General features: G+C 40.1%; 1 protein-coding gene across 11 annotated transcripts in view; it reads left to right on the top strand.

Moving 5' to 3' along the window:
* Positions 1-25,719, top strand: part of TNRC6C (trinucleotide repeat containing adaptor 6C) — a 327,104-nt gene that overhangs the window by 225,348 nt on the left and 76,037 nt on the right. For all 11 annotated transcript variants that reach the window (XM_086762532.1, XM_086762539.1, XM_086762534.1 and 8 more), the window contains 2 exons: positions 16,375-16,474; positions 17,395-17,416. In XM_086762532.1, the coding sequence (XP_086618658.1) occupies positions 16,375-16,474; positions 17,395-17,416 (122 nt within the window). The remainder of the gene's footprint in view (positions 1-16,374; positions 16,475-17,394; positions 17,417-25,719) is intronic.

The following is a 25,719-nucleotide window of genomic DNA, read 5'->3' as shown; positions in this document are numbered from 1 at the left end:
TTGAGGTTTTCAGCTGTATTATGAAGATATCAGCCAGGGCGAATAGTATTTAGAAGAGAAGTATACTTTATTGAATGGGGAGATGATCTAGAAGGGACAGTAAATTGCATTGCTGAATGATCTATGTGCTCGGCACAGTCTCTTCACTGGTAAATGCTAGTGGTAAAATGAAAGATGGTTATTCTTAATGTATGAAAGCAGAGGAATCAAAGTATTATTTGATCTTCCTTTAGGAATTGGAGCTATTTATGAAAATTGTCTACCAAAAGCACAGCTTAGTTTTACATCTTAATTACCAGATGTAGACATACTTAGGCTTATTTTATCATTTTTTAGTCGTGATTAACTTCACTGTTCTAATACACAGTTATAACTGTGTCTTCTGAAACTTCCCTTGTGCAGTTTCCTACTTGATCACTAATATGTTTTAAAATCTCCTGCACAAGATAAAAAATGTCTGAATTTGGTCGTAATAACAAACAGTCCCTTCTGGCACAGAATAGTTGCAGTGCTCTTTAAGATTGTGTTAAAGGTTATACCTCTTGCAGAAAAGGTAGCAGTACTTTAAAATAGGCAGCTGATTCTTTTGTCTTTTCTTAAAAATACAACTTCTCTCTCTCTTCATCCCAATAAAAAGGCTTCTTTCTTCACCAAAGGCATCTGTAAAATAACTAGCTGTTCTTAAGTCTCATGGTTCAGGCTAGCAAGTGTCAAAATCTGAATTAGTTTTGGTCTTAGCCTGGATGTGAATCAGCACTGTAATTTTTCAGTGTTGAGGTCTCGAATGTAGTTGTAATTCAAGCTCATAAAATATTAGAAGCTTTGACGGTAGAGAGGTCTGCTTTCTGGAGCTCTTCCCTGTGGGTTTACAGCCAAGGATGTCTTGAGAGTGAGAACAGTTATCTGTGCTGCAGCAGTGATGTTTTATGGCTGGGTGCCCAGATTGTCTAGCTTTGCACACAGCTTTATGGTTTGCCTTTGAGGGCTATGGAGGTGGAAGTCATTTGTAATAAACAGCTATCTGCAGCTTGCTTTTTCTGTGTTTTGAAATGTACATCCATTTAAAAAATTGCAAACTAGATGCACATTCACTTAGATATAAATCAGGAAATTCTATATTTTAGAAGCTCGCTTATGAGAAATGTTAACAAATGCTTATTACTTTGTATTAAAAATAGCTAATACTTATCCTTTAACTGTTTTGGGCTTTTTTAGCAGTAAGCTCTGAATTGCTAGTGAATGAGACTTTTAAAATATTTTTTTGTTTGGGAGAAAAGTTGACTTGTCACATGGATTGACATCCTTTGTGGCAATTAAGCCCCAGAGAAAAATGTGTTTATAGGTCTCAAAATAGTTATCATGCAACTACTAGCTATATGCTCATTTAGGAAAAGATAACACCACCACCCCCTCCATCACAAGGAGAAAAGCCACCGTGGGCTATGAAGTGTTTAATATCTGCCCACAGGCATTTTCCTGAGGCAGATCCATCCACACCCCCCCCCCCCAGCTTCTCGTTAATGGGGTCTATGCCTGTTTTCCCATGATGACTACCTGAAGGGATGGAGAGGAATGCCTTTGTTATGATCTCGGTCAAGAACAATCTCCTAGAGTGGCGTATCTGTTTTTTCTTAGCTGTGCTATTTTCCTTCCTACTCATTTATTCCCTTCCTGTGTTCAGTATGTGTGTTGTCTGCTTGAACTTCACCGTTTTCTCTCTAGTACTGCATTTGCAAGGCTTCCTGATGAGAAGTGGAAGAGCTTTTTGTTTTGTTTGAGGGATACGGAGTACTCACAGCGGCTTGGATACCGTTCTGGGTGGTCAGTATGTACACGTATCGATTGTTAGTTCAAACTGACTTCTGCCAAGTCTATTTTAAGCTCAGACGGATGTCTCTGTTGTGTCAGTCTGCTTTTCAGTCATGCTCTAGTCTCGGTCTCTCAGGTCTTCTAGTTCTTCAGAATTCCAAAATGTTGTCATGGCTGATGCTATCGTCATTGGTGCTGACAAAGGAGATGCTTGTTTTTAAACAGTAGCTGGTTACCGGTAAACAAAGGAGCATCAGCCCAGTGCTTTAACACAAACCATTCTAGAAAAAATCAGCAGTTCAGTGAGAATACAGGGGGAAAAAAAAAAGAATCAACTCTACAGATACATAATGTGCTGACTGACATTTTACTGTATTTTCTTACAGGGTCATTAATAGAAGACCGTAGAAGGTGGTCTTTGACATAGAATCATAGAATGATCAGGGTTGGAAGGGACCTTCAAAGGTCATCTAGTCCAACCCCCCTGCAAGGAGCAGGGACATGCCCGACTAGAGCAGGTTGCTCATCTCATCCATCCTGGATGTAACATCACTTACACTGAGTTCAAGCAAAAAACATTGTATGTTCACAGTAGTTTTGAAGACGGTATTTCATATGAAATATGAACTAGCACTGCAAGCACAGCCTAATGGAGTGTGTGTAAATCAAGTAAGACTCTGCAACAGTGTATTACCAAAGCCAGTCTGGAGCAGGACTCCTCATTATGCCTCTGCTGACATTGTTCTTTCTGTCTGTAGGTCTCAACTTTCCTCTGCTCTCAATGTTTTGAATCAGTTACACAAGCTTACTTAACATAGGAGAATTGCTTCCAATGTTTCTGTTGTCTGAATATTTTCCACATTTTCAGCTTTGAAATGGATACTCCACTTGAAAGTTTGTGTCTTACTCCCTGGCTGTGTAATGAAAGATGTTATATCTCTGCAAATCTAATCGTTCTTGTCTCTTTATGGTGTCATGGCTGTAATCCTGTCAGTGCATGGTATTGTACTGTGTTCTTGTTTTGTGATGCTGCAAAAAAATTGCTGTTAGTTACAAATAACCTATTGGCATAACAGTGCTGATCACATCTGTTCATAACATACCTCTTCATTTTCCTGCTTCTGAAACTATTTGGTTTCTCTTTTGGATAACGTTAGCTGAGGTAAGCTATAAAGAGTTATATGTTTGTCTTTTAAAGCCTTTTAAAAATGAATTAATATGGAAAATGCAGCGTCTTCTGATATGGAAGGAGAAGAGCCTATTGGTAGCAATCTAAATGTGATTTAATATTTTCTAGGATGTTCATCGTAAAGCATAGCTGTCTGATCCAGGTGTGGAACTAAATTTGGTCTATCACAGTGATAGAATTGCTGCTATTGAGGCAGAGAGCCCCTATATAAATAGCACTGTGTCAGGTCAAAGACATTATTATATGAGACTTACCGGAGCCTGGTGAATGTGGAATTTTTACTATTTCTGTCCTTCTAGTCAACGTTTAGAAGTCCTTCACATTTGGAAAGAACGATTAAAGTTAAGTAAGTCTTATTGAACACTGACAGTATCTCCTCTAGTGATGTCAGTTTTTATACTGTGCTAGCATACTTACGTGGGATAATGGAATGGCTGTGTTATTGCATGGATGCTTACAAAATAATTTACTTAAAGACCTCCATTTTTTCCCCTTGCATTTGTGAAAATGAAATGTTCTTTACAAATTTCTAGGTGAAATATTACAGTGACAACAAAACCCCATGCTTTTGGAGCAGATGACCTGGGCAGATACCATCTATCTGTTTTACCTGGATGCTCTCATAGTCCAACTGCATTGAAATTGTGATTCCTGTCCATCCCCTGTCCCTCTATCAGCATGCAGAAAAACAGGAGCTAATCTTTCTGGAATTCTGTCTGCATCTAGCGATCAGATAATGTACTTGGAGACGTTATTGATATGTTTCTGAAAATATTTGCTCCCCTGGCGTTTCATGGACTAACTGAAGGCATGAAGTAGTTACTACTAAGATCATAATTGACCATGAATTGATTTCCAAAGTGGTGTTTACTGCAACTGGTTTTCCTGTCCGGGAAGATCAGGAAGATCATTTGTGGCTCTTTCCTTTCCCCATCTCTCCCCAACTCCGTCTCTCCTCCCCCCATGGAGACGCTATTCATTTGCTAAGTAGAGAAGTGGGTGATGGCCCATTCTGATGGTGGCTCTGATATTCTGATTTATTACTGACAGGAACTGGCTTCCAGATGCTTTTACTGTGGAAAGCGAACTGGAGGAACAGAGACCTTTTTGAAACTTGATTAACTTAGTGAAAATAAAGATTACCTTTTCAACAATCTTTTAAGTTAATCTTTTAAGCTTTGGTAGGTTTGTGGAGGGAAAGGTGCTAGCTTGGACCTGTTTCCTTAATTTTGTATGATAAATAAGTCTTTTTCTGAATTTTATGGCCAGTTTCCAGCCTAAGGATAGGAACAGCATAATGTAAGGGTTTCTTATCTCACTTGAGTTACATTGCTATATTAATATTCAAAACAGCATTGCAGCTGAAGATGCAGTGGAACAAAACCTAAATTGCTTCAAAATGTGCTATCTTTAAGTTGAATGAAATGATCATGTAGGGCAGTGTTTTGATTTCTGTAGTTAAACACTAAGTATGTATAAAAAGTGCACAAAACAATTAAGTAGATTTTCTTCATTTGTGTTTAAACTTTCACGTATTTGCTGTGCAGAATTTTTTAGTACAGTTGATTAGTCTATAGTGTGTTTTGTCTTCCTTGACTTGCATCAGATTTGGTGTTAACCTCCTGTGGAGAATTCCAAGACCCCTGACATTTTATTGTGACTCTTGATTAGCTCACCAGGGTTCCTGCTAAGAATTCTTCTTTCATTCATTTGATAAATTGAATTCCCTATTCACAGTGCCTTTAAATAGAATGGTATTTGGAAAACTTGAAGACAACAACTTGAATGTTAAATGAGCTCAACCAGCAAATTTAAAAATGCAAAAAATGGAGGAGGAGGAAATTACGAGTTTGTGTATACTGAAATCTTTTAGGAGAATAAACATTTTACGAAAACATAAGTCTCCATCTTCATATTCCCTTCACATTTATTTCCCTTCTGGTTTCTACAAGGAGTTCACCTAACTTACATCTGTATCTGGGAGCAAGTATAAGGTACCCCTGCAGTGGAATTTCAGCTTTCCAAGGCAGCATGTGTGTGGTACAGAGAGCATCTTGTTCTTTCCCCCCTTGTATACCCTGGCCTGGCTTGTGCACGCCTCATAGATGCCGTATGCCATTCGCCCGCTTTTACTGTGGATCCCCTTACTGTTCCTGGTGGTGGTGGCAGGGCTTGCGCTGAGCTCTACAGCGTGAGGGGTAGTGTAATATTTTTTTCTGGATCTGGCGGCACATCCTCTCGGTGAAGGCCCTGTCCTTTTACTCCCCTGTCTGAATGTCTCTGTGAGCCTCTGTGAAACAATTTTAGAGTCATAGGAGAACTCGGGCTGGAAGGGACCTCAGGAGGTCATCTCAGATAGGCAGGTTTGTATTTAACTCGAGTGACGTGCACGTCTGTAGCATGTCTGCTGCTACTCGCTGTGGTGCTGCTATGTGTTGGTGTTATTCTTAGACTTGTCTGGCACAATTTCCCTGCCTGTGGGTAGAAGCGAGGGAAGCACTGTGCCTGTGGCAGGAACTCTTCCTAAGGGAGCGGTATTTCTTCCAGATCTCACCTTCTTGGGCCTTTCTAATCACACTGGAGCCGCTCATGAATGTGGCAATGGCTGCTGGAAGCTGGGTGTCTTTTGTTGAAGATGTGTTGTCACCACCTTTTCCCCAGAATGAGCACAGGAGCAGCGTCATGAACATATCTGTCTTCAGCATAAGTTCTACTGCCTACTTTTTGATCCTGTAGGTTGTGTCATCTAGCGTGGCCTGTGTGAGAGTACCAGCCTGGTCTGCAGCTCCTGCAGTAAGCAAGTTGAGTATGCATTCACCTGCTGGTGACGAAGTGATGGGGCTCAGAAACAGCTGAGTGCTGGCGTGTGGCTGTGGTGGGAGAGAGGAAAGGAGGACTAGGGGTGTTGGAAATCCCTACAGGCGAAATGGTACATCACTTTAGATATGCAAACTTCCTTTTTGTTTCTTTGACAAAGAAACATAAAGGTTTAGATGCGCTTGCTTGAAGATGTGCTACACAGAAGCAGTGTTCCTAGCTGTGTATCCTGCAGCATGCATTGTCCCTGCTGACCCTGTTACTGATGGGCAGATGGTGCGCTTGACCGGCTTCTCCAGCCTCTGTCCCTGGGAGTGGTCAGCTCTCACAGAAGGCCTGGGGGCTGTGGTGCATGGAAAAACATCCTGTGGAGCTGTTGCTCTTGTTCCTATTTCCTGACCTCCCGCTTTGCAGTATCCCTGTCCAGCTACCCCAGGAAGCAGTCCTCCTCTAATGTGTTGTTCAAGTCCAGCTAAATAATGTGAGCCAGACACTTGTCCACAGGTTGCTTCTCCTTCTAGGTCAGTTAATCAATAATACTTAGTCGAACAATTTTTGGTTGTGGGGCTGTTGGCACGGGGCTCTCATCTCCTGAAGTATTTGCAGAAACCAAAATAGCAAACTTAGTATCTGGAGAGACACAAACGTGCTGTGCTCTTGCTAAGCTACTGGATTCCAAAGCTGTTTTCCTTTGTTTATTAAGTCCCAGGAAGACTGGGGAAGAGCTCTGTACCAGCTGCTACGTCAACTGCTGGTAAATATCATCAGGCCTGGGAGGGAGGCAGGGCTGTGAAACTAAATCTGGTTGTCTGCACTGCTCACAGGCTATAGCTTAATTTTCCAAGAGAGGAGTTGGTCCACGTTTGCTGGGAGAAGAGAGATGTTACTTGTAGCATGTTTCTTGCTCTTTGTAACCTGCCTTGAGTAGTAAATGTAGTGGAAGCTTTTTTCAGGGGGTGGTTTGGTTTGGGTGGTGTGTCATCCCCCCCGCCTTCATCCTTGTGTAGCCGGAGTGGTGTGCATGCTGGAATACTTGGGGTCTGATGGGGTGTTCTCAGCAGACTGAGGGAGTGAATTTTGATGTTTCCTGCCTGAAATATGTAGAGGGGTGAGGTTTTGTGTACAGTGTTCTAGCCCATAGAATCATAGAATCACAGAGTGGTTTGGGTTGGAAGGGACCTTCAAAGGTCATCTGGTCCAACCCCCCTGCACGGAGCAGGGACATCCCTGACTAGATCAGGTTGCTCAGAGCTTCATCCAGCCTGGCGTGGAACGTTTCCAGAGATGGGGCCTCCACCACCTTTCTGGGCAATCTGTTCCAGTGTTCTATAGCTCGCATCGTAAAAAAATTTTTCCTAATTTCTAATCTAAATCTACCCCCTACTATTTTAAAACCATTACTCCTTGTCCTATTGCAACAGGCCCTGCTAAACAGCCTCTCCCCACCTTCCCTGCAGCCCCCTTTGGGCACTGGGAGCCGCTATCAGGTCTCCCCGGAGCCTCCTCTTCTCCAGGCTGAACAGCCCCAGCTCTCTCAGCCTGGCCTCACAGCAGAGCTGCTCCAGCCCTCTCAGCATCTGCATGGCCTCCTCTGGACCCTCTCCAGCAGCTCCACGTCCTTCTGCTGTTGGGGGCTCCAGAACTGGACACAGTACTCCAGGTGGGATCTCACCAGGGCAGAATAGAGGGGGAGAATCACCTCCCTCGACCTGCTGGCCACTCTCCTCTTGATGCAGCCCACGCCCACATTTGTCTACTAACTGCTTAAGTTGCCCCAGAGTGGAGCTTGTGTATAAATTGATAAGCCTGCGCTGTGGAGAGCAACACCTTCACAGAACAGGTGGAGTACCTGCGTGACAGCAGCTTCATGCCCTGTAGGATCCTCTATGCCAGCGTGTTAAACAAACCTTCTGATTGTCCTCACTTGCTGTGTTTTGACATCATGGAGTGGTCTCTGAGTGCAACAATTGGATTTCTTATAAATAAAAGTTCACTGGATGATGTGCTCCAAGGGTGCAGTTAATGTTTTCCTGCCAAAATGATCGTTTGGTACATGGGAGCGGACTGGAGATAGTCTCAAGTAACAAAGTACCTGAAATGGCCATAATGTGGCTGTTAAGGCCTCTGCACCAACATTTTGCTCTGCAGATCCACTGCTATCGGTCTGTACTACTTAGTAATGAAGATGTAACATACATCTCCGGAAACATTCCCATTTGTACTCCAGTACTCCCATGAGTATGTTGTCTGTCTCTGGTAACAACCCAGGAGAAAGGGAACAAAACGAAGCCTCTAGATTAAAAACAAACACCTAAAACCCTACAGACATACACTGGAACTTGGGCAGTGCTCAAATATGGACTCGTCAAACTGCTGATGTCTGACTTATCACTTGGAGTTAGTCTGCATCCTTAGTTTATACAGACTTTTTCTTCTCTGGGATTTTTCCACACTTCTAGTGACTGGTAATCAACTGGTAGAAGCTAAACCAAGGCCAGGTGATGGAGCTTTTTAAAAATATCTTTAATTGAAGGGTAGTAACTATCTAGTCTGCTTTATTTTTGTTCTAATCTAATTTACTTCAGTGGTTGTTTACCTTATGTGTCTGTAAAGTATAGGATCACAATAAGATAACACTGGGTGAATTGAAAACTTCCAGTGAGGACCTGGGTCCTGCAGTAAAGAGCAGCTGACACTCTCCTCGAGGCCCTGCCAGTATTTTATTGCTCTTCAACCAGTAATCCAAAATGGCATGTTAGGAACACCATGTACTGCTGCTGGAGATGCAGCCTTGAGACAAGGCGTGCAACACAGGTGCTCTTTTTTGTTGTGATCATGGAATTTCTGTTTTGCAGATTGTAAGAACAGGATTATTAATTTAGTCTCTTGGGCAACCTAAAATCTCCTTCAGTTTTAGTAAGGTATTTTAATGGAATATGTTGCTTTTCACATCCCCTTCTCAACTAATGCTGTAGTGTTCTTGGAGGTCTTTAAATGGCAGCTATATTCTGCTCCCGCACAAATTCCAGTTGTGAATGAAGTTACCTGTCACCTTGGCCAAATGTGCTGTGGTTTAACGAAAGCCTGGAAGCGGATACCTAGGGCTCAAGTCTAATTCCTCCTGATTACAGGCAGCAGTGGAGAAGGGTCTGCAGAGTGTCACAGACCTGAAGATACCCACCATTACTCTGTAACAAATCAAGTAAATAAAAACACACAAAGAAGACTTAGCGCCAAAACTATGCTGTAGAGTAAAAGGAAACATCGGGGCAGTATTAGTGCTGTTTCTGTGCAGGAACTTGGGTGGAATTTCAAAGTGACTTCAGAAATCAGACTGCTGTCCCTGTTAGGAGGTCAGTTTTGTGTTACGTGCTTCAAGGTGAGTTGACCAGATGCTGGGAGCATCAGGGTACCAGGCCTGCAGTTGTTAGCAGTGGGTGATATTCCGATGTTTCAGAGGAAGGGGAGGAATTCCTTACCAAGGCAAATGTATTAAGGAGTGACAAGTGCAGGACAGGGGCGTAGTTTGACAGCGAGAAAGCCCAAGGCATGGGATTAATAAATTATAAATTGAGGTCAAACAAAACCACATCAAGCTTCAGTTATGACTCCCTGTAGGAACAAATTTTGCACCCAGACTTTCAAATTACAACCTTTAGTTTCAAGCTGCATTATCACACCTGTATATGTAACTTGTCAATAAACTTATTTGTTCGCAGTGGCGCGGCTGAGGGCTTTTCCCCTGTTAAAATCCTATGATATCCTTCCAAGGGAGTCACTTTGTGAATGGGTAGAGGCCTCCCGTTTCTAGTCTAATTGTCTTTGTGTCCAGGAGTCGGTGTGGCCTTGTATCAGTGTTACTTCTTAAAAACAAATCTTCCTTTCTATAGGTATTTTTCTTCTTTTCTCTGCCAAGTGTGTATTTATAAAGATTTGCTATGTCTTTTAATGTGGTGGGTTTTTTTTCTTTTAATGCTACAGTGTGGAAGATTTTTCTTTATGCTTAATCCAAGTCTCCTTCGTTGCAATTTAAATTCAGTGCTACTAACCACAGCTAAAGTAGAAAGATTTTACTCCATTCTTCTCTAACTCTGTCTTTAACACTTATTTGAGTAAAGGGGTTGCCATCTCTTTAGATTAAGTGAATCCAAGTGTGAAGTTTTTTCCAAGGGCCCATGCTTATTTGATTTCTGATCCTTCTTGTTGCTGTTTTCTGATTTGTGTCTGTGTTGTTGTAGATAGTCCCGAACTGGACACAGTGCAGCAGCTGATGAATTTCTGATCATTTGTGACGTCGTTGCTTTGCCTTTGGATTGAGTTCCGCTGTAACATCTGGGGTTTTTTCCTCCCCCAAACGAGTGTTTAGTCGGTTGTTCCCTATACTGTATTGAAACATATGATTATTCCTGCCAAACATGGTGCCCTGCATTCTTTCTCCCTGAGTTACACTCTACATTTTTGTATGTCTCGAGTTTATCAGGTTGTTCTAAATACTGCCTGTCCTTAGTTGTTTTGCAGCCTCGTGGCTTGACATATTCTGGAAACTTAGTAAGTGCACACTTCTTTCCAGTAGCAAACTGGTTAATAAAAATCTGGCTGCTGGACATGTAGCATGGTGCAGCAAAAATCCATTGGTTCTCTGCCTTGTTGGAACGGGAAGTGCTGAGGTTACTTGGTTTGTGGGTATTTCATTGTAATTTCGTTTAGCTTACGTTCTCTACCTTGTTCTTAGAAAAAAAAGCTAAAGCAAACATGTTCATATTAACAAAACTTTGCATGTTGCTTGAAAATTCTGTAAGTTATTTCTGTTGCCTCCCTTTCATCCTTTTCAAAAATACCTACAACTATACCATAGGGGAAAAAAAAGTCAGGCTTTCTTCCCCCACCTCCAGTCCTTTTTAGCTGTTACTGATGTTTTTATCCTTTCCCCTTTTAAGTTACATGCACAGTCTTTGCCATTTGCCAAAGTTCTGGAGTGCCATCCATCTTCTGCTGATTCTTTGAAGTAATCTGTAAGGACTTAGACACAGTTGTTCTTATGGCAAATTACATCAGGCCCAGCCAGTGGAAAACCATCAGATTTCTCCAGGGACTTTTAGAGCTGTTTTTACTTTTGCTGAACTGACACTTTACCTGGCCTGATTTCCTGTTTGGAGTGGTAGCAGAATGTTTGGTTCTGTCTCCTTTTTTGCCCTGCATGGAAGTTTTCCTCAGAAGTTGGGTCATTTATTCTTCCCAAATTTAGGGAAAAGGGACTTAAGAATTGCATCTTGATATTCTTGCTTGTAGCTATGTTCACCAGCCCTTTTGGGTGAGGAAGCCAGAATGAAAGATTGCAGTGGTGGTGGCAGAGGTCGTGGGGCAGGAGCAGCTTGGTTGTTGGTCCTTTGCTGCCCCTGCCCCCAGCTTGAAGCAAAGCCTCCCTGCGCAGGGAAGAGCACTATGAAATCCCTCTGCGAAGCTGTCGTCATCTGCGGGCTCAGCACCAGTTCAGATCGTTGCTGGCCATCTGTTCCCCGCTGACCTCCTTAGTGAAGGCTAAAGCAGAAAGAAAAGTGCTGTCACTTTAGCTCTCATAGGGTCATGTGTCAATAGTCGCCCTTTCCCACTGGGAATCAAAACTAATATTTCCTCTTGCTTATTAATGAGGCACTTAAAGGTTCTTTTATTGTTACTTTTTATATGCGCAATGCTAATTGATTGTTGGCCTTCCTCATTCTTGTCCCCATGTGTTTGTGCTGGGTTTTTTTTTAATACTTATTTATTTGACCTAGTTTTGTGTGCTGCTTTTTTTTGAGGTGATTGGAGAGCTTGTAATTAGGGACCAGCTTGGCTGCGTTTGATTAATGACTGAGCCTAGATATCAAGGGAAAAAAGCTGGCACTTTTAAAGTCACACGAGCTCCTTGCCTTCACCGGTATTTACTCTAGAAGGGTCGTAGAGAGCTGGGCCGAATAAGGATGAGGTGGAAAACAAAATTACCAATAGGCAGATGTGGAGTTTTAGTTTATCCATTCTACTAGTCATGAAGTCAAGGACTGATGACGATGTGGTGACCTCTTGCTTTATGTAGTATTCCTCCTATACATCAGATTATCTGTATTCTCATTTAGATTCTTGGTGATTTCCAAGAAACAGTGCCTGTCTCTTCCTCTGTGACAGTATTTTTCATTTGACCTGAATTAATTGAAGCTTGCCTTTCCAGGGTTCACTGCTATTTGCTTTGTTATTTTTTTCATTACGTTATGTTGCCACCCTTCAAACTGCTTTCTACCTTCATAATCTCAGCTACTGCTTTCTTACCGTTTGGAATCAGATCTTAGATAACTTTCTGAGTAGTAGTTTTGTTCACTGCTGTTTGAAGTGGTATAATGCTAGATTTTGAGAACTTGGTTGATGATTACTTTGTGTTTTGTGGCTATACTGTCCAGACTCTGTTATCACCTGTAATGATGCATGGCTCTGTTAGTTCCTTCCAAAAAGCCTGCTCAGTGTGCTTTGTTAGCCTGCCATTGGGTGATTATTTGTCAGTTCCTTACAATTGTAGTTTAAAGATTATTTCCTCCCCCTGCCCCACATCATCATTGTTAGGAAAAACATGTGTGCAGAAATGCATGATGCTCTACTGTATGGTGAGGGAAGTCAAAACCAGAGCAATACTTGAGCAATTGTATGCAGTTTCTAGGATTTTTGTCAGTAACAGCAACTTTCACAACCACCAAGGGAGATTTTTACAGCATAAAGTAAGGATGTAAATTTAAGGTACAAGAGGCATTCCAGAATTGAGGTATGGGAGCTTTGCTACAGGCAAAGATGTCTGTAGACCAAGATGAAGAATGCTGTTCTGAAGAGGTATTCCGGGCAGTTTTCCTATGTAAATAAACCTTCAGTGTCTTAAATATATGCAAACAAATTAATTAGGCTGCTGGGTTTGGAGCTGTGTCATGTGGAGGGACAAGAGCAATAGGTCTCTGTTCAGCTCTTGCAGAGGCTTCTGAACTATAAAACACTGTATGGGTAATAACCTTGCATGTAGTAACACTAATAGACTCTACTTGACGTTTGTTTAAAAATATTATATTCCCAAAAGGCGTATTACAAAATCCTGTCAGAATGTCCCATCGATGCTAATTCAGAATATCAGCTGTGTCTTCAGATGTGAAAGCAATCCAATGTTTGATACCAACTGGAAAACTAAAGTTCTCACTTAGCTTGAAAAACAGAATCAGCCTAGATTTGTGAATTTTTTAAAGGGCTTAATACGCCTTTCTTCAGCAGGCATTGACAGAACATAGCCACAGTCTGAAGTTGTTCTGACCATGACCTGCATTTCCTCTTGCTTTCCTATTCAGAGAGCACCCAAGCATATGTTCTTTAAAGATAATGTTGGTTTAGGTTTGGATTTAGTAAGCTAATTGCAATCTTTAAAAACAGCGGTTGATGTTCTAGTAAAAACTTTGTTCTCTGCTCATAAAAATCCCCCGTGATTCTGATACGTAAGATCCATATATATAAAAAAATCCGAACTCCAACAAGTATATTCTAAGACACTTCTGGTTTAAATCATATGAGCTTTGTATTCATAATATTTTTAGCATGTTTCCTGTAATAAAGATTAAATTCTTATTCAGGAAGTAAAACTGCAATGCATGCCTTTGACAAAGTAGTCAAACTTTATATAGCAATGTTTTTATTGTTTTCCTTTTGTTTTGCTCTTAGATGACTAATTTCTGCCTAGAAGTGACAGCAGGAGTTGCCATCTGAGAGGCCACTTGGAGCTTTATTTCTATTTTAAGCATATTTAAAGCACATGTATTCATAAGTGTCATTATGTAAATCGATTTTTGAAAATTGAACCCTATTAAAAATTGCAGTATCATTTTCTGAGTTAATCTGAGACTATTTTAATCTAAGAAATGAGATAAAAACTAGGTTTCCACTAGGAGTAGCACTTCTACCTCTGAAGTTGTAATTGATATAATATGGTAATAATACACATTGTGTTTTTAATGGAGCAAAATGTTTGCTGCTCTTTGATTTGAAAAATCCTCTGACATGGTGTATTACCTGTGTAAGGGAGGGAATAACATCTAGCAGTGCTTGGGACATGTCAAAACAGAAACAGCTTTAGAGGACAGGAAGACTGGAAGTAGAGAAGTTCACAGGGGAGTCCAGTCTAGGTAACGAGACTTCAGCAGTGATGAAAGAAAGCTGGGAAGTATCTACTTTCATAGTTCAAAGAAAACTCTGCAAATTAAGCCAAATGTTGGTGGTGTGTTTTGTTTGTTTGTCTTGGTTTTTTTTTTTTTTTTTAAATACTGCACTGACTACTGAAAGGGATTTCACTGTAATTGTGATGTTCTGGAATTGCTGTGATGTCCTGGGTTTTCATAAGTACTAGCAAGAGGAAACCAAAAACTTTCTAATTTTGCAGTGACTTGTTTCATTCACCTGCTTTAAATAACAAAAAAGGCTAGAACTTCCCTTGGCAACAGTCTGGCAGTTTGGGAGAGTTCACGTGCAGGCATGGGCTTTGTAGAGTCGGATGTGACTTGGGTGGGAGCACTGAAAGTGAAGGCTGTTTTTCCTTTGTAGTTACTGAAATCCTGGGGACTTCTGTTCTTCTCCTGAGCTAACAGGAATAGAGTCCTGGGTTATAGTTTCAACTCGGTTTCTTTTGGTAATGGAAGTCCTCACTCTTTGCAGTGTTCTAGAATAATGATTTAAAACTGCAACTTTAAGTACCCTTTTCTTAACTGCGGTGTTAATTATGTGGTGCAAATACCCACCTGCAGCTCTTCAGAGCAAATGTTTCTCAAACATTGATTTACAGTACAGTATTTGAAAAGTGGCCCTTTGAAATTGGTGTGAAGCGCAGCGGACATGCAGGTGATAAGGTTTTTGGTCATGACAAAGTGATTCAGGTATTTAAAATACAAATACCTAATGCCACTCTACATGTCCTGACCTCCACTTGTACACCTGGCACTTCCAGGTGTGCATTATCTCCAGCTACTATTTAAGACTTAGGGTCTTGCCGTATATGTCACTTGTGCAAATAGTTTGAGTGCTGGAAGGTGTCTAAAGGGTTACAAACACCTATGGTTGGACCTCTGAATTGGTTTGGGTAACACAAGGAAAGGGAAGCTGCTTTTGGTTTAGCCTGGAACACCGTGTAGGGTCTTTGTAAGTGTTAAAGCCTCTACACTGGCCAAAATCATTTTTTTTTCAGGCAAGCGAAAAAGCCAAAAACCAGAACAGCCTTCAGCAGCCAAAACCTCAAAAAATTGACTACAATATTCCTTTTTTATAAAAGGGAAACCACGTAAGAATGTGCAAACTTATTGAAAGGAAAATAAACTGTTAAAAGGCAGTATGTTTCAGAGGGAGTGTATGAAGACGATGTGCAAAAAAAAATCTGAAGAGTGGCAGTTTCTCTGTTAGGTAACCTGAAGAGCAGCCCTCCCCACCCCTGCCCCAGAGCTGTTATGATAAAACAATTGAGCAAAGAGTATTATAATTAAAAAGACCTTTTTTTTTTAAAAAAAAAAAAAAAAAACCCAAAAAAACCAAAAAAAAAAAAAAAGGGAGCTGTAGGCTTTGGCAAGTTAAATGCAAAACAGTAGTAAGTTAGGCTAAAAGTGATCTTGATGAATAATTGGAAGTCATCGAATCTGATAATAATAATAGTAATGGTTTCAGCCCATCAGAAATGGAGTGTTCTCAGAAGATCTGTAAGGCTGATAAATGATCAGGACCTGCAGAGCTGCCAGGGAAGATAAAGTAGTTCTAGAGAAGGAAATGAATTATTTGCTTTGGTATTTATTTGAAAGGATGTTGAGGAAGTTCATTGTTACAACCATTTATTACGGTGATGGACAAAGAAAGCATAGATGGTGAGGTTTCAAATAGATTTTCTTCCTGATTTGGAACGAGTTAGGTTAAGTTTTAACCAAGATGCTACTGGAACAGTCTTGTTTTGTATTCCTGCAAATTCTTCAGCTACAATTTGTAGGATGAACACAAAATATAATGAGTGCCTTACTTCACAAACCTACCTTACAAAATAAGAAGGGCCTTACTTTATAGCTCCTTGAGAACAAAATTGATGATATGACAAATTAACACAGTGTGTGTTCGATCGAAAAAATAAAAATAGTTGGAAAATAATGTATTTGCTCGTGACCTTTAAGGTGTATTGTGAATCATAGCTTTTGAAAGCTGGCAGAATTTACATTAGTTACCTGGGTTTTGTTGTTGGTTTTTTTTTTTTTTTTTAATTTTAAACTTACTTTCTGTAGAGTGTGCTAATATTAAGTAGTACTTTTGAGTGATTGTGGAAAGAGGTTGCAAATAAAATCTGTTCTTTCTGAATTTTCATTGCCTACTATTTGAATTGTCATTGGTTTCAATTTTGGAACCAATTTTATTGCAGCATTAGAAGCAGCCTTTTTTGGACATGAGGTGTAGAAAGTTAGCAATATAAGTATGGGATTATTTACCTTCCTAGGTAAACTTCATTGTGTTGAAAAGCTCTTCCCAACCTTTGTTCTTACCAGGGAGAAAGAACAAGAAACACAAGAAGAGGAACATTTGATGGAAGAAAAGAAAAAGAAAAAGCAGGAAGAAAAGAAAAAGAAGGAAGGTGCTCAGAAGAAGGTTTGTCCACCTTACTGTTTTAAATGATATATTCACTTTTACGTGTAACGTACAGATACTGATTGTGCAGTCTTTACTTCTGTGAATAATTCTGACACAAGTGAGCAGTCCTGTCGACTTTGAGTGAGGCTGCAGTCAGAATCTCTGCAAAAGCAGTTGTGACAGTTCATTAGCACTCCCCGAGCTGCTTACCATCCCCTGATGTTAAGTTTGTGCTCCCACAGCTGTGTCACGTGAATGTTCCTCATCAACGTCAACGCAAAGTTAACTGGATTAGTCTCAACTGATACTGAAATGACTGGATTTCGAGGCTGTTGTGCATTTTCTTGGTGTGCATTCTCCTGCCTCGTTTTCTGGATTAAGTAGTTTTAATCTTAAATGACCCTTAAGATCTGGATAGGAATTGATTGTTATCTTTTCCAGTATAAAAATTAGGCATCATTAAAGAAAAAAAGTGGGAAGATGCCAAACGGATTAAAAAAAAAGGATGAATCTTTACAAAATGTGCAGTTAATCTATGTAAGCCAGTAGTACGGATGGATTCAAAGGGACACTGGACAGGTTTCATGGAAGTTAATTCTGTTGTGTGTTAAAAAGTTCCTAAACATTCTGTTTGGTTCAGGAAGCCTCTGAATCTCAAGAGACAGAAGGCTGGATGGGTAGATGGGGCTGTGGTCATACTGCCTGCAATGTTTTATGCTGTCTTTTCGGCATCTGCTTTTGGCTTTGGTCAGACAAGGGTAGCCATTCTTGTACTGCTAATACATACAGTTAAACTAACATTCTCTGAGCCGTCAGTGGAACTAATGCCTGATTAATGTAAGCAGTTTCTACAGAAAGCTAGGCCCGCAGCCTGTAATTACTAGGTGTTGCTTTGAATATTGACAAGTAGTTGATTTGTTTTATTTTTCCTCTTTCAGGCTGCTGAACAAAAAACCAAAGGTAAATTCACATTTGTTCTTTGTGAACCATTTGATATTTTTGTAAGTTTCTTTAAAAAACGTATTTGTACTTTTTATTCTTTGTGTCTTTTTAATGGGGAGAGTATATCTTACTAGGATAGTTCTGTTCTTAAAGTTTTGTTGGAGGAGCTGACTGTATGTTGGGATCCTCAGTATAAGCTTTTTCTTTGCTTATCTTGCTGGGTATTGTATGGCAGCTTTTTGATGAGAATATATGGATTAAATTTCTGTGAAACATAACACAACGTATGTAATCTTTTTAGTCTAATATCGACAGATGTAGTTTTCCATTTAATTGTTAGTAGTTATTTATCTATATCAAAGACAACTAATTGCCACCAAAAAGGGTAAGTCTCTCCCCCTGTATGCATGATTCAGCTCAATTAATGAGTAAACTGGATTCTTGAACTTATGAGAAAGCTGTTTCCCCCACCGCCACCACCACCTTTTTTTACTTCCTTTCTTCCTGTGTGGGTTTTCTGCTTGATGAGTGAATGGAATTGGTTTGCAGCATGGTCCATGGTGCAGCAGGGAAGCAAGGCATTCTCCTTTTTTGGGCAGTGAACTCCTCTGTGCCCTAGGAGAAATGTTAATGAAGTTCTGGCCTTTAGAAGGTGAGGAAGAGAGTCGAGGTAATGCGGTATTCTGCAGCTGTTGGCTGACGGTGATTTTGTCTGGTCTGTCCTTTGGTTTGCGTGGCACCACACAGAACTCGGGGCTGCAGAGCAGTTCTGGACGGGTTAATATGCACTATTATTTACTGCTGGGTAATTAGGTGACAGACAGGCAAGTAGAGCTTCCCAGATTCCCAAAGACTGGGAATTAGAGAAGAGCCACGCCTGGCATGTGGGGTTGACAAAACAACTTATGTTTCAAACCCTTTTTATATATTTGTACAGCAGAAATTAGATTCTACTTTGGTAATCCTGAATTCAAATAAAGTGGAACTACATGATGAAGAGACTGTAACAAGTAATTTATTGAAACTCTATCCTTCTCTTTCCAAATTTTTCTTATGTAGAAAGTGTGAAATCAGAAAATTTTAGTCTGAATTCTGTTGTGTCTTCCCTGTAACATCTCATGTAGTTTCTAACAGTAGATCTTGCTTTCGGGAGGAGAAGGTAGCAGAAGTAGCTAGGCCCCTCGATCTTAAGTACATGAGAAAATTCAGAATTAAGACAAATCAGTGTGATTTCTCCTAATGGAATATTTCTGTTTCCACAGTATTACATGTTTTGTTCTCTGTATCAGCTCATTTCTGTGTGAAAAGGTTTCACTGTTCTATAATGTATTACGATGACTTTTTAATAGCATAATTCAATGGCAGATGTTTTTGCTGTCAGAGTTCATTTTCACATGATAATATGGCGGCTCTTCATTTCTGTTAATGTTGAAGCACAGTGCGTTCTGCTTTCCTCTGTGGGATATTATTATTTCTGTCTTTGTTGTGACAGCTTTATTTTTAATTGCTTGAAAATGTCAAGTTTAAGTTTTTAAAAGTAGCATGATGATAACTCCAGTTTTTCAGGTATGCTAGTGAGTTTGTTTCTTTCAAAATTAGAGTCTGCATTTCATCTCTTTGATTTTTTTTGTCCATTATTTTGGTATTTAAGTGGCCTATGCTACTGCTATAAAATATGAACTGGGAAGAAGGCAACAGTAAATAAAGGTAGTTATGTTAAAGATTAAGCAGTTCTGGCTTTCATTTTTTCGGCTGTCGGTAAACCATAATGCACCTTTTTGTAGTTAGGCTTCATTGGAAAGAGTTGTCCTGGCCTGTAGAGAAATCAAAACTCTCCTGTTCATGTTCAGTGCGAGGGTTAGTGGTTATGTAGAGTCATGAATGACCCTTCTTGTAATTTCCTTTGGCAGGCAATTACTAGTTGCTTTTAAGATTGGTCTGTGGGAATGTTTTATTTCCACTTTAGGATACTGTTGTCTTACATTTATGTTTAGGAAGGATGTACACAAGCTTATGATAAGTAGCAGGGATGTCTTAAAATATAGAAAATGTTAATTCTAAATTAATGGGAGGAAAAAATTGGCTGAACTTTTTTCATAAGATATTCAAAGTTGACTGTAAACTTTAATGCAATACTGCACTGAGTATTTTATTTTGATACATTTTCAAGGTTAAGTGACAAATGCTGCCAGAAATAAAAGTCAACACAGGGATTATCATTGAATTTAGTTAATTTATTTCAGATCTGGGACACAGCAATTAAATTCATTTTGAAGACAGGACGAGACAGTAAAACTGGGTGAACTGCAGCAGGTGCTGCATGCCAAGGTATGGCATGTATTAAATCAAAGATTAAAACCAGGCTGGAACTGAACCTTTTGCAGAATGTTACTTTATAAATGTGACTTAACGTAATTGCTTGTGGTAACTTAGAAAAAAAAATCCTTCATTTTATGTATGTGTCGTTCAGTTCTGCAGCTGTGTTACTGTGGCAATGAGAGATGCTTACACTGTCTGGGTCGTATAGGAGAAAAATAAATTACACAACTGGAGATGGGATGTGGAAGGATTTTTCAGTTTCTGTTTTTCAGCTGATGGCAGACAATGTGTTCATACTGTTTCTTATTTGCTCTCGGCTGTATTTGTGGAGAAGGCCCGGGGTGGGACAACCAGTGGGACTGGATGGGCAGTGGGAAAGCTTAGCCCTTTCGGTTGGCTTCTTCTGCACTAGAAACCTATGCTGTGATCAAGGTGCTTTTTAATTTTTCTAATGAAGATTAAAATTTTCATTTATTTCTCTAGTACAATGGAAAACATGCAGATACTGTCCTATCTAGTAATTGACTCATACGCTTTGTATGTGTAGTTATAATTTGCTGTGAGATGATACTGGCTGCTGCATGTTCAGTCACTGGGGAGGCCTGAGGAAAGAGAAACTAGTAAGGAGGAAAGAGGTTTCCTGTGGGTGTGTGGATATGGTGTGTTGTCAGTTAAATATTGCTCCGAGGCCTCAGACGGAGCTGAATGTTTCCATTTGTGATGTGGAGCACAAACCCCTTCCAAAATAAACACGCATTTCCACCAATAGAGGAAAGGTATGTGGCTGCTGCTGGAGTTACTGCTGCAGGGGCAGGAAGTGCTCCCATACACAGCTCTTGCGTCTATTTAAACAACTTTTTTTTTTTTTCCGCTGTTTAAAAAGGATCCAACACTTTAAGTCTTCTCCATGCAACAACTTCTTTAGTTTCTAATTTTTTTTCTGCAACATTGTTTGCCTGAATATTTTTGTTAGGTGAATCTTTTATAAATATACTGTTGGCAACAATAGTAGGGAATGTGTGAAAGGAAAAAAGATTCAAAGAGCTGATAAGTAGCTGAAATGTTTCTCAATTACTTGGAAACAAATGAAAGTAGTCTTCCTGTTCAGCTGGAGAGCAGCACTGCAGAATTAGATGGGTGGGAAATGAACATGTTTTTATTGCGCACTGTGCGTTGTACTTCCACGTAACTGTTCTTTTATGGTAATTTTTTAGGAAAACAGGACTATTGAGCACAGCCTATTAGCGTTTATTTTGAATGTGTAAACTCTTGCCAGTTTATATGCACTTGATAAAGAAACTTTGTGTATGAAGGCTTTTGTAATGAAAACATTCAGGTGTAGCTAGCAGTAAGAGGTTTGTACCGTATGGTAAATAGTCACTAGTATGGTAAATGGCTGTTACTTAATGACTGCAGGGGACTTTTCAGAGAGCTGTGCGTGTGATAAATAGTACCAGGTCAACACAGTTTGCTGCCTGCTTTTCTTCTAACCATCTCGCTGCAGGTTTAGTCAGCACAAAGGTGATTGACTCCTTGACTGCTTTACTGCCATCCCAGCTGAATTCTATGCACTTTGTGTAAAACGAAGTTAAAGTGCTGGTATAAAATAGCTTAAGTGGTTTGCTCCCCAGACATCCGCCGTGGTAATTGAAAGGCAAAGTATCTATCCAGTTCTCCAGCATTATCTACAGTGAAGTAAGTGTTAAATCTGCAAACCTAGAATTAAGAAGGGTTAGGTGTGTACCTTTTTTAGTCTAACATAGAAAATATTTTGGTAAATATTTGATGATAAATGTTAGTTTGGAAACTACTTTTTCCCTGTACTGTAAAGCAGAGATGGCCAGTCTCTGCCTTCTTGAGCTTCGTGGTCCTTATAGGCCTGTCTTTAGCGTGATGATGGTGTGTGACCAGGAAGGGAGATGTGGGCTTTCCAAGGGGAAAACGGGAACTTCAGCTCACTGCTTACAGGATGAAGTGGGAGTACAGAAGCTGGAGTAGCTGCAATAATTTTGGGGTTCAGCAGCCTGTGCAGCACTGCCCATCCTCTGTTAAAGTCGTACAGTGGATCCTGAGCTGAGGGTCATTCCCTTCTGCTTGTGGACTGTTTCTGGAGCTTTCCCCTCCCCCAGGCTGTCTGTGCTGTGTGTCTTGGGACTCTTCACTGCTTTTAGTATGCAACTTGCAAAGTCAGGAAGGTTGTCTGCAGACTGAGAGATTAGTCTAGCAAGGTAGATGCTTTAATGCGTTTTATTTTGAAGGACTTAAAAGAGCCGAAAGCACTTAACAGTGTGTGGTTGCTTGATAAACCATTTGTGGGGTTGCAAATGTTGGCATACTTTCTTAAGATTCTCTTAAAAATTTGCATAGCATTTTTTGTACTGCAAGCAGTACTGTGTATTTTATCTGGAGAAACATGGTTACCTGTACTATAAATGGGAATTAAAAGGAAAAAAAGAGTGGATAAGAAGATCTGCGGTCCCATCCCCTGCTCTGTCATTTCTATTAGGATGAGAGAATTAGTGGCATACTTTTATTCAAAGCCCGGTATTTTAATTTCCAAATCGGAGATGTAGTTGTTGCATAGTTTTAAATTGATTCTTTACCTACCCTGCCCAAATGGGCTGTTAGAATGTTCTTGCTTGTTCTCGTTTGGATGTGAATTACCTTCCTGTAACGTACACTCCGTTCTGCTCATACAGAAATGCAGTTTTATGTACACTGATAACGTGCTCTTTCTGGCTGTGGTGGATGGTACTGATGTGTAATGGTAGTTCCACAGGAAATAAGGAAGGCTAGACTTTAGAGAGTCTCATCAGTTTTTTTTAAGTAGAATTGTGACAGTGTGTAACACAATCAGTCTTTTTTAAAAAAAGAAAGTTTTGAGTTTTTCTAGTTTGTGTCACATTATTGTAGGAACCAGCAGAGGTTTTTACATAAGATTAGGAGATGTTTCAGCCTACAATCAGGTATGATTTACAGCAGTTCCAACCTCTGACTCATTTGGCTATTTATAGCTTACGCTTGAATATCTGCCTCTGCCATCTCGTTGGTTGTGCTGTGTTTGTACTGAACTGCTGAACATTGTGGTGACAAAATGTGCCCTAAATAATCGTTGCAGAGGAGAGGGAGCACTGTAAGAAGTTCTTCAATTAGATCTTAATATACAGGCATTTGATAACCTAATGATAACCTATTGCCATATGTTAAGGCTTTATAACACAAAAATATTTTCTTTTTGATAAACGTTATCATGGTGTTGTTTTGCTATTGTAAGTATCTTTAAACAAACATTAATTTGTTCTTCTTATAACTGATTGAGATATCACTTCTCTGATAGAGAGGTAATTACGATTTTACAATCTCCAAAGAATAGAGTATGAAGATAATTCTTAGAGTCCCTGCCATTATACTGAGTGAAAAGCAATAGAAAATAGAAAAAGACTAGAGCAGACAGAGGGAAAAATTTGCATATGCAAGGAGACAAAGCAAAAAGAATGAGCTGGGAGGCTTGGAGTTAACTAGAACAGAAAAAAACCTTTGGTTTCCTGCTTATTGTTTCAGGTGGGATGGCTGTCACAAGCCATCTTGAGTTTCTGGTGGTAGTGGTTCAGAGCTATTTATACGCTTTTTGCTCTCACAAGTGAAGCAGTATTATGAGTATCCTAGTTCAAAAAACATTGCCATTATGAAGTGAAGGAGAAAAATTTAAGGTAATAACTAAGTGTATGGATAATCTTTACTAATTACAAGCTGCATTTAGCTTTCTGAGGACTTTCTGTGATGGTCTTGCTGATTTGCTAGTCAAAGGTGTCCAACTAGAGATTAGTCACGGCACTGAGGGTTTGTTAAGGCTGGACACCCTGCGCCCTGCAGCCAGGGATCGACAGTTCTGAAGGTTTAAGTCTCTGTGGTTCTTGTGAAGGTGTAGGCTCTTTAGCTTTCAAATAATCGCTCTTTTCAGACAGTGAGGCACCAAAGCACTTCGTACAGGTTTTTGGCAAAAATGTGTATCTTTTAAAGAAAAACAAACAAACACAAAACTTCAGGGTTACTTGAAAATAAAACAGAAGCCGTGAGATAATATTGTTCCTAATGTGCTCCTATCCTGAGCTGGATTTACAGGACTGCCCCCTGAGGATGTAGAGCACTTTGACGTCTTTGCCCAGAGTTGTTTCTTCATCTTACAGCTAAAGTAAGCACCTCCAGTCCCATTCAGTCGTTGCCTTATAAGCTTTGCACATTCCTCGGCTGGGAATAGAAAAGAAGGTAAGAGCTCAAGTCAGAGCTCTTTGATATCCTTAGTGCTCCTCAGAGGTAGTTTTTATTCTCCTTAGAGATAGTCTGTTGTAGTTTGCCGTCATGCAGATTTAGGCGTGTGTTTATAATGTAAATACAGACAATATTGCACTAGTCTTTCATGCAGTTTGCCTTTTCTCAGTTTCCTCAATTAGGAAATTATCTGGGCTTATCAGATCGAGGATGGTAACAGCCTGACCTGTATGTATTTAGTTTTAAAAGCAACTGAATGTGGGAGCTTTCAAACACTAGGCACAGTTGGTTGACAGGATTTTTCAAATGCTCTAAATGTTGTAAGGGTTGATACCCTGCTTGAAGGCAGCAGGGCTACATGCTTTCGTCAGATTTCTCTTTACATTGACCATTGTTGAATAAATTTCAAGCCTGGGACCTTATCTCTACAAGAGTACTCCTTGAAGAGAGAATAAGAACAAATTAGATAACACTAGTTTGGCTTTTCTCATCTGGACCTAATTGTCAGGATGCCCCTTGGTGGTGATACCTCTCAGATAAATCCCTGGCTTGCTTTCTGGAAAATGAAACAACTGCCAATGCAGTTGTTGACAACTGTATATTCTAGAATATCAATTTTAACACAGCTGCACAATGATAATAGTGGTAGTTATGATCAAGCTGCGTGCTGCTTTATGGTTATTTATCTGCCCACAGTGTGTGCTTTCGTACTCAGCGATACACTGCGTTTTCAGCAGCAGGCACTGCCTCGTGCAGTGTATTTAAGCATGTAGACTGTGAAATGGTCAAACTGCTACACTTGCTGGCATCGCATCGCTTCAGTAGATAGAAGAACAGACTATATGCTATCAGTCTGCTTATCAAAGAACTGTCCAATTATAAATAGAACCTTGTCCGATACTTGTCCATTAGAGCATGTATGCCCCAGTACTGGAGAGCAGATGCATTTTTCCATTTTAACATGCCACCACAATGTTCTGTATCTGCTGAAAATAACAGACAGGGAACACTCACCCTGCCTCTCTTAGCTTTCTTACCTCCCCGGCAGCGTCTGAGATTTGTTTTCTTGGAAGTGGCGCTTTATAGCACAGCTCAGCTGTTTTCAGTGTGGTCCTCCCTTTAGTTTCTGAACTAAAGTCTGTAATTTGCTTTACTCTTACTTTAAAGAATCGTGTACATGAAGGCAGTTTCTTGTCTGCCTTGAGGACTGTCTCACTTAGGTCATACTTTCATGGGAAACAGTTGGCTGCTCTGATATCTTCTCCGTGAAAACCTATCAGGTTTGATTTACCTGCAGTGTGCTGACCACTTTCCATTATTAGATTATAATCTTACTACTTGGAGGAGACTTGTGTCGCATGTAACTATTATAGCTGTAAGATCTGCAAACACTAAGCTTGAAGAGAGGTTCATCAGGAAATGTATTAACTCAGTTTGGTAGTGATTGTTTTGAGCTATATGCCGGTTGTCTAATATTTCTTGATCCTTTTCTTGAGAAGGGTGGAACTAGCTTTGAACTGTAACACTAGTACACGCTCTTGGGGTAGTTACTCTACAAATGCTGAAGAGGGTTGTCTTGGGAAAATGAAGGAAATGAAAAAGTGTTTTGATTGTTTTACAGTGTGTTTGAAGCCTTTGGCCTGAGGGACCTTGTGTTCTCCTGTTGACTATCTGGTGTTGACATTCCTCTCCTCTGAGAACCTAGCATGCCTCTTGACTTCCCTGTGTTTTGC

This window comes from Chlamydotis macqueenii, chromosome 18 (genome assembly GCF_036417535.1).
Source record: "Chlamydotis macqueenii isolate bChlMac1 chromosome 18, bChlMac1.mat, whole genome shotgun sequence".
Lineage (NCBI taxonomy): Eukaryota > Metazoa > Chordata > Aves > Otidiformes > Otididae > Chlamydotis > Chlamydotis macqueenii.
The sequence above is the reverse complement of the archived record's forward strand: the minus strand, read 5'-3'. Positions and strand labels throughout refer to the sequence as shown.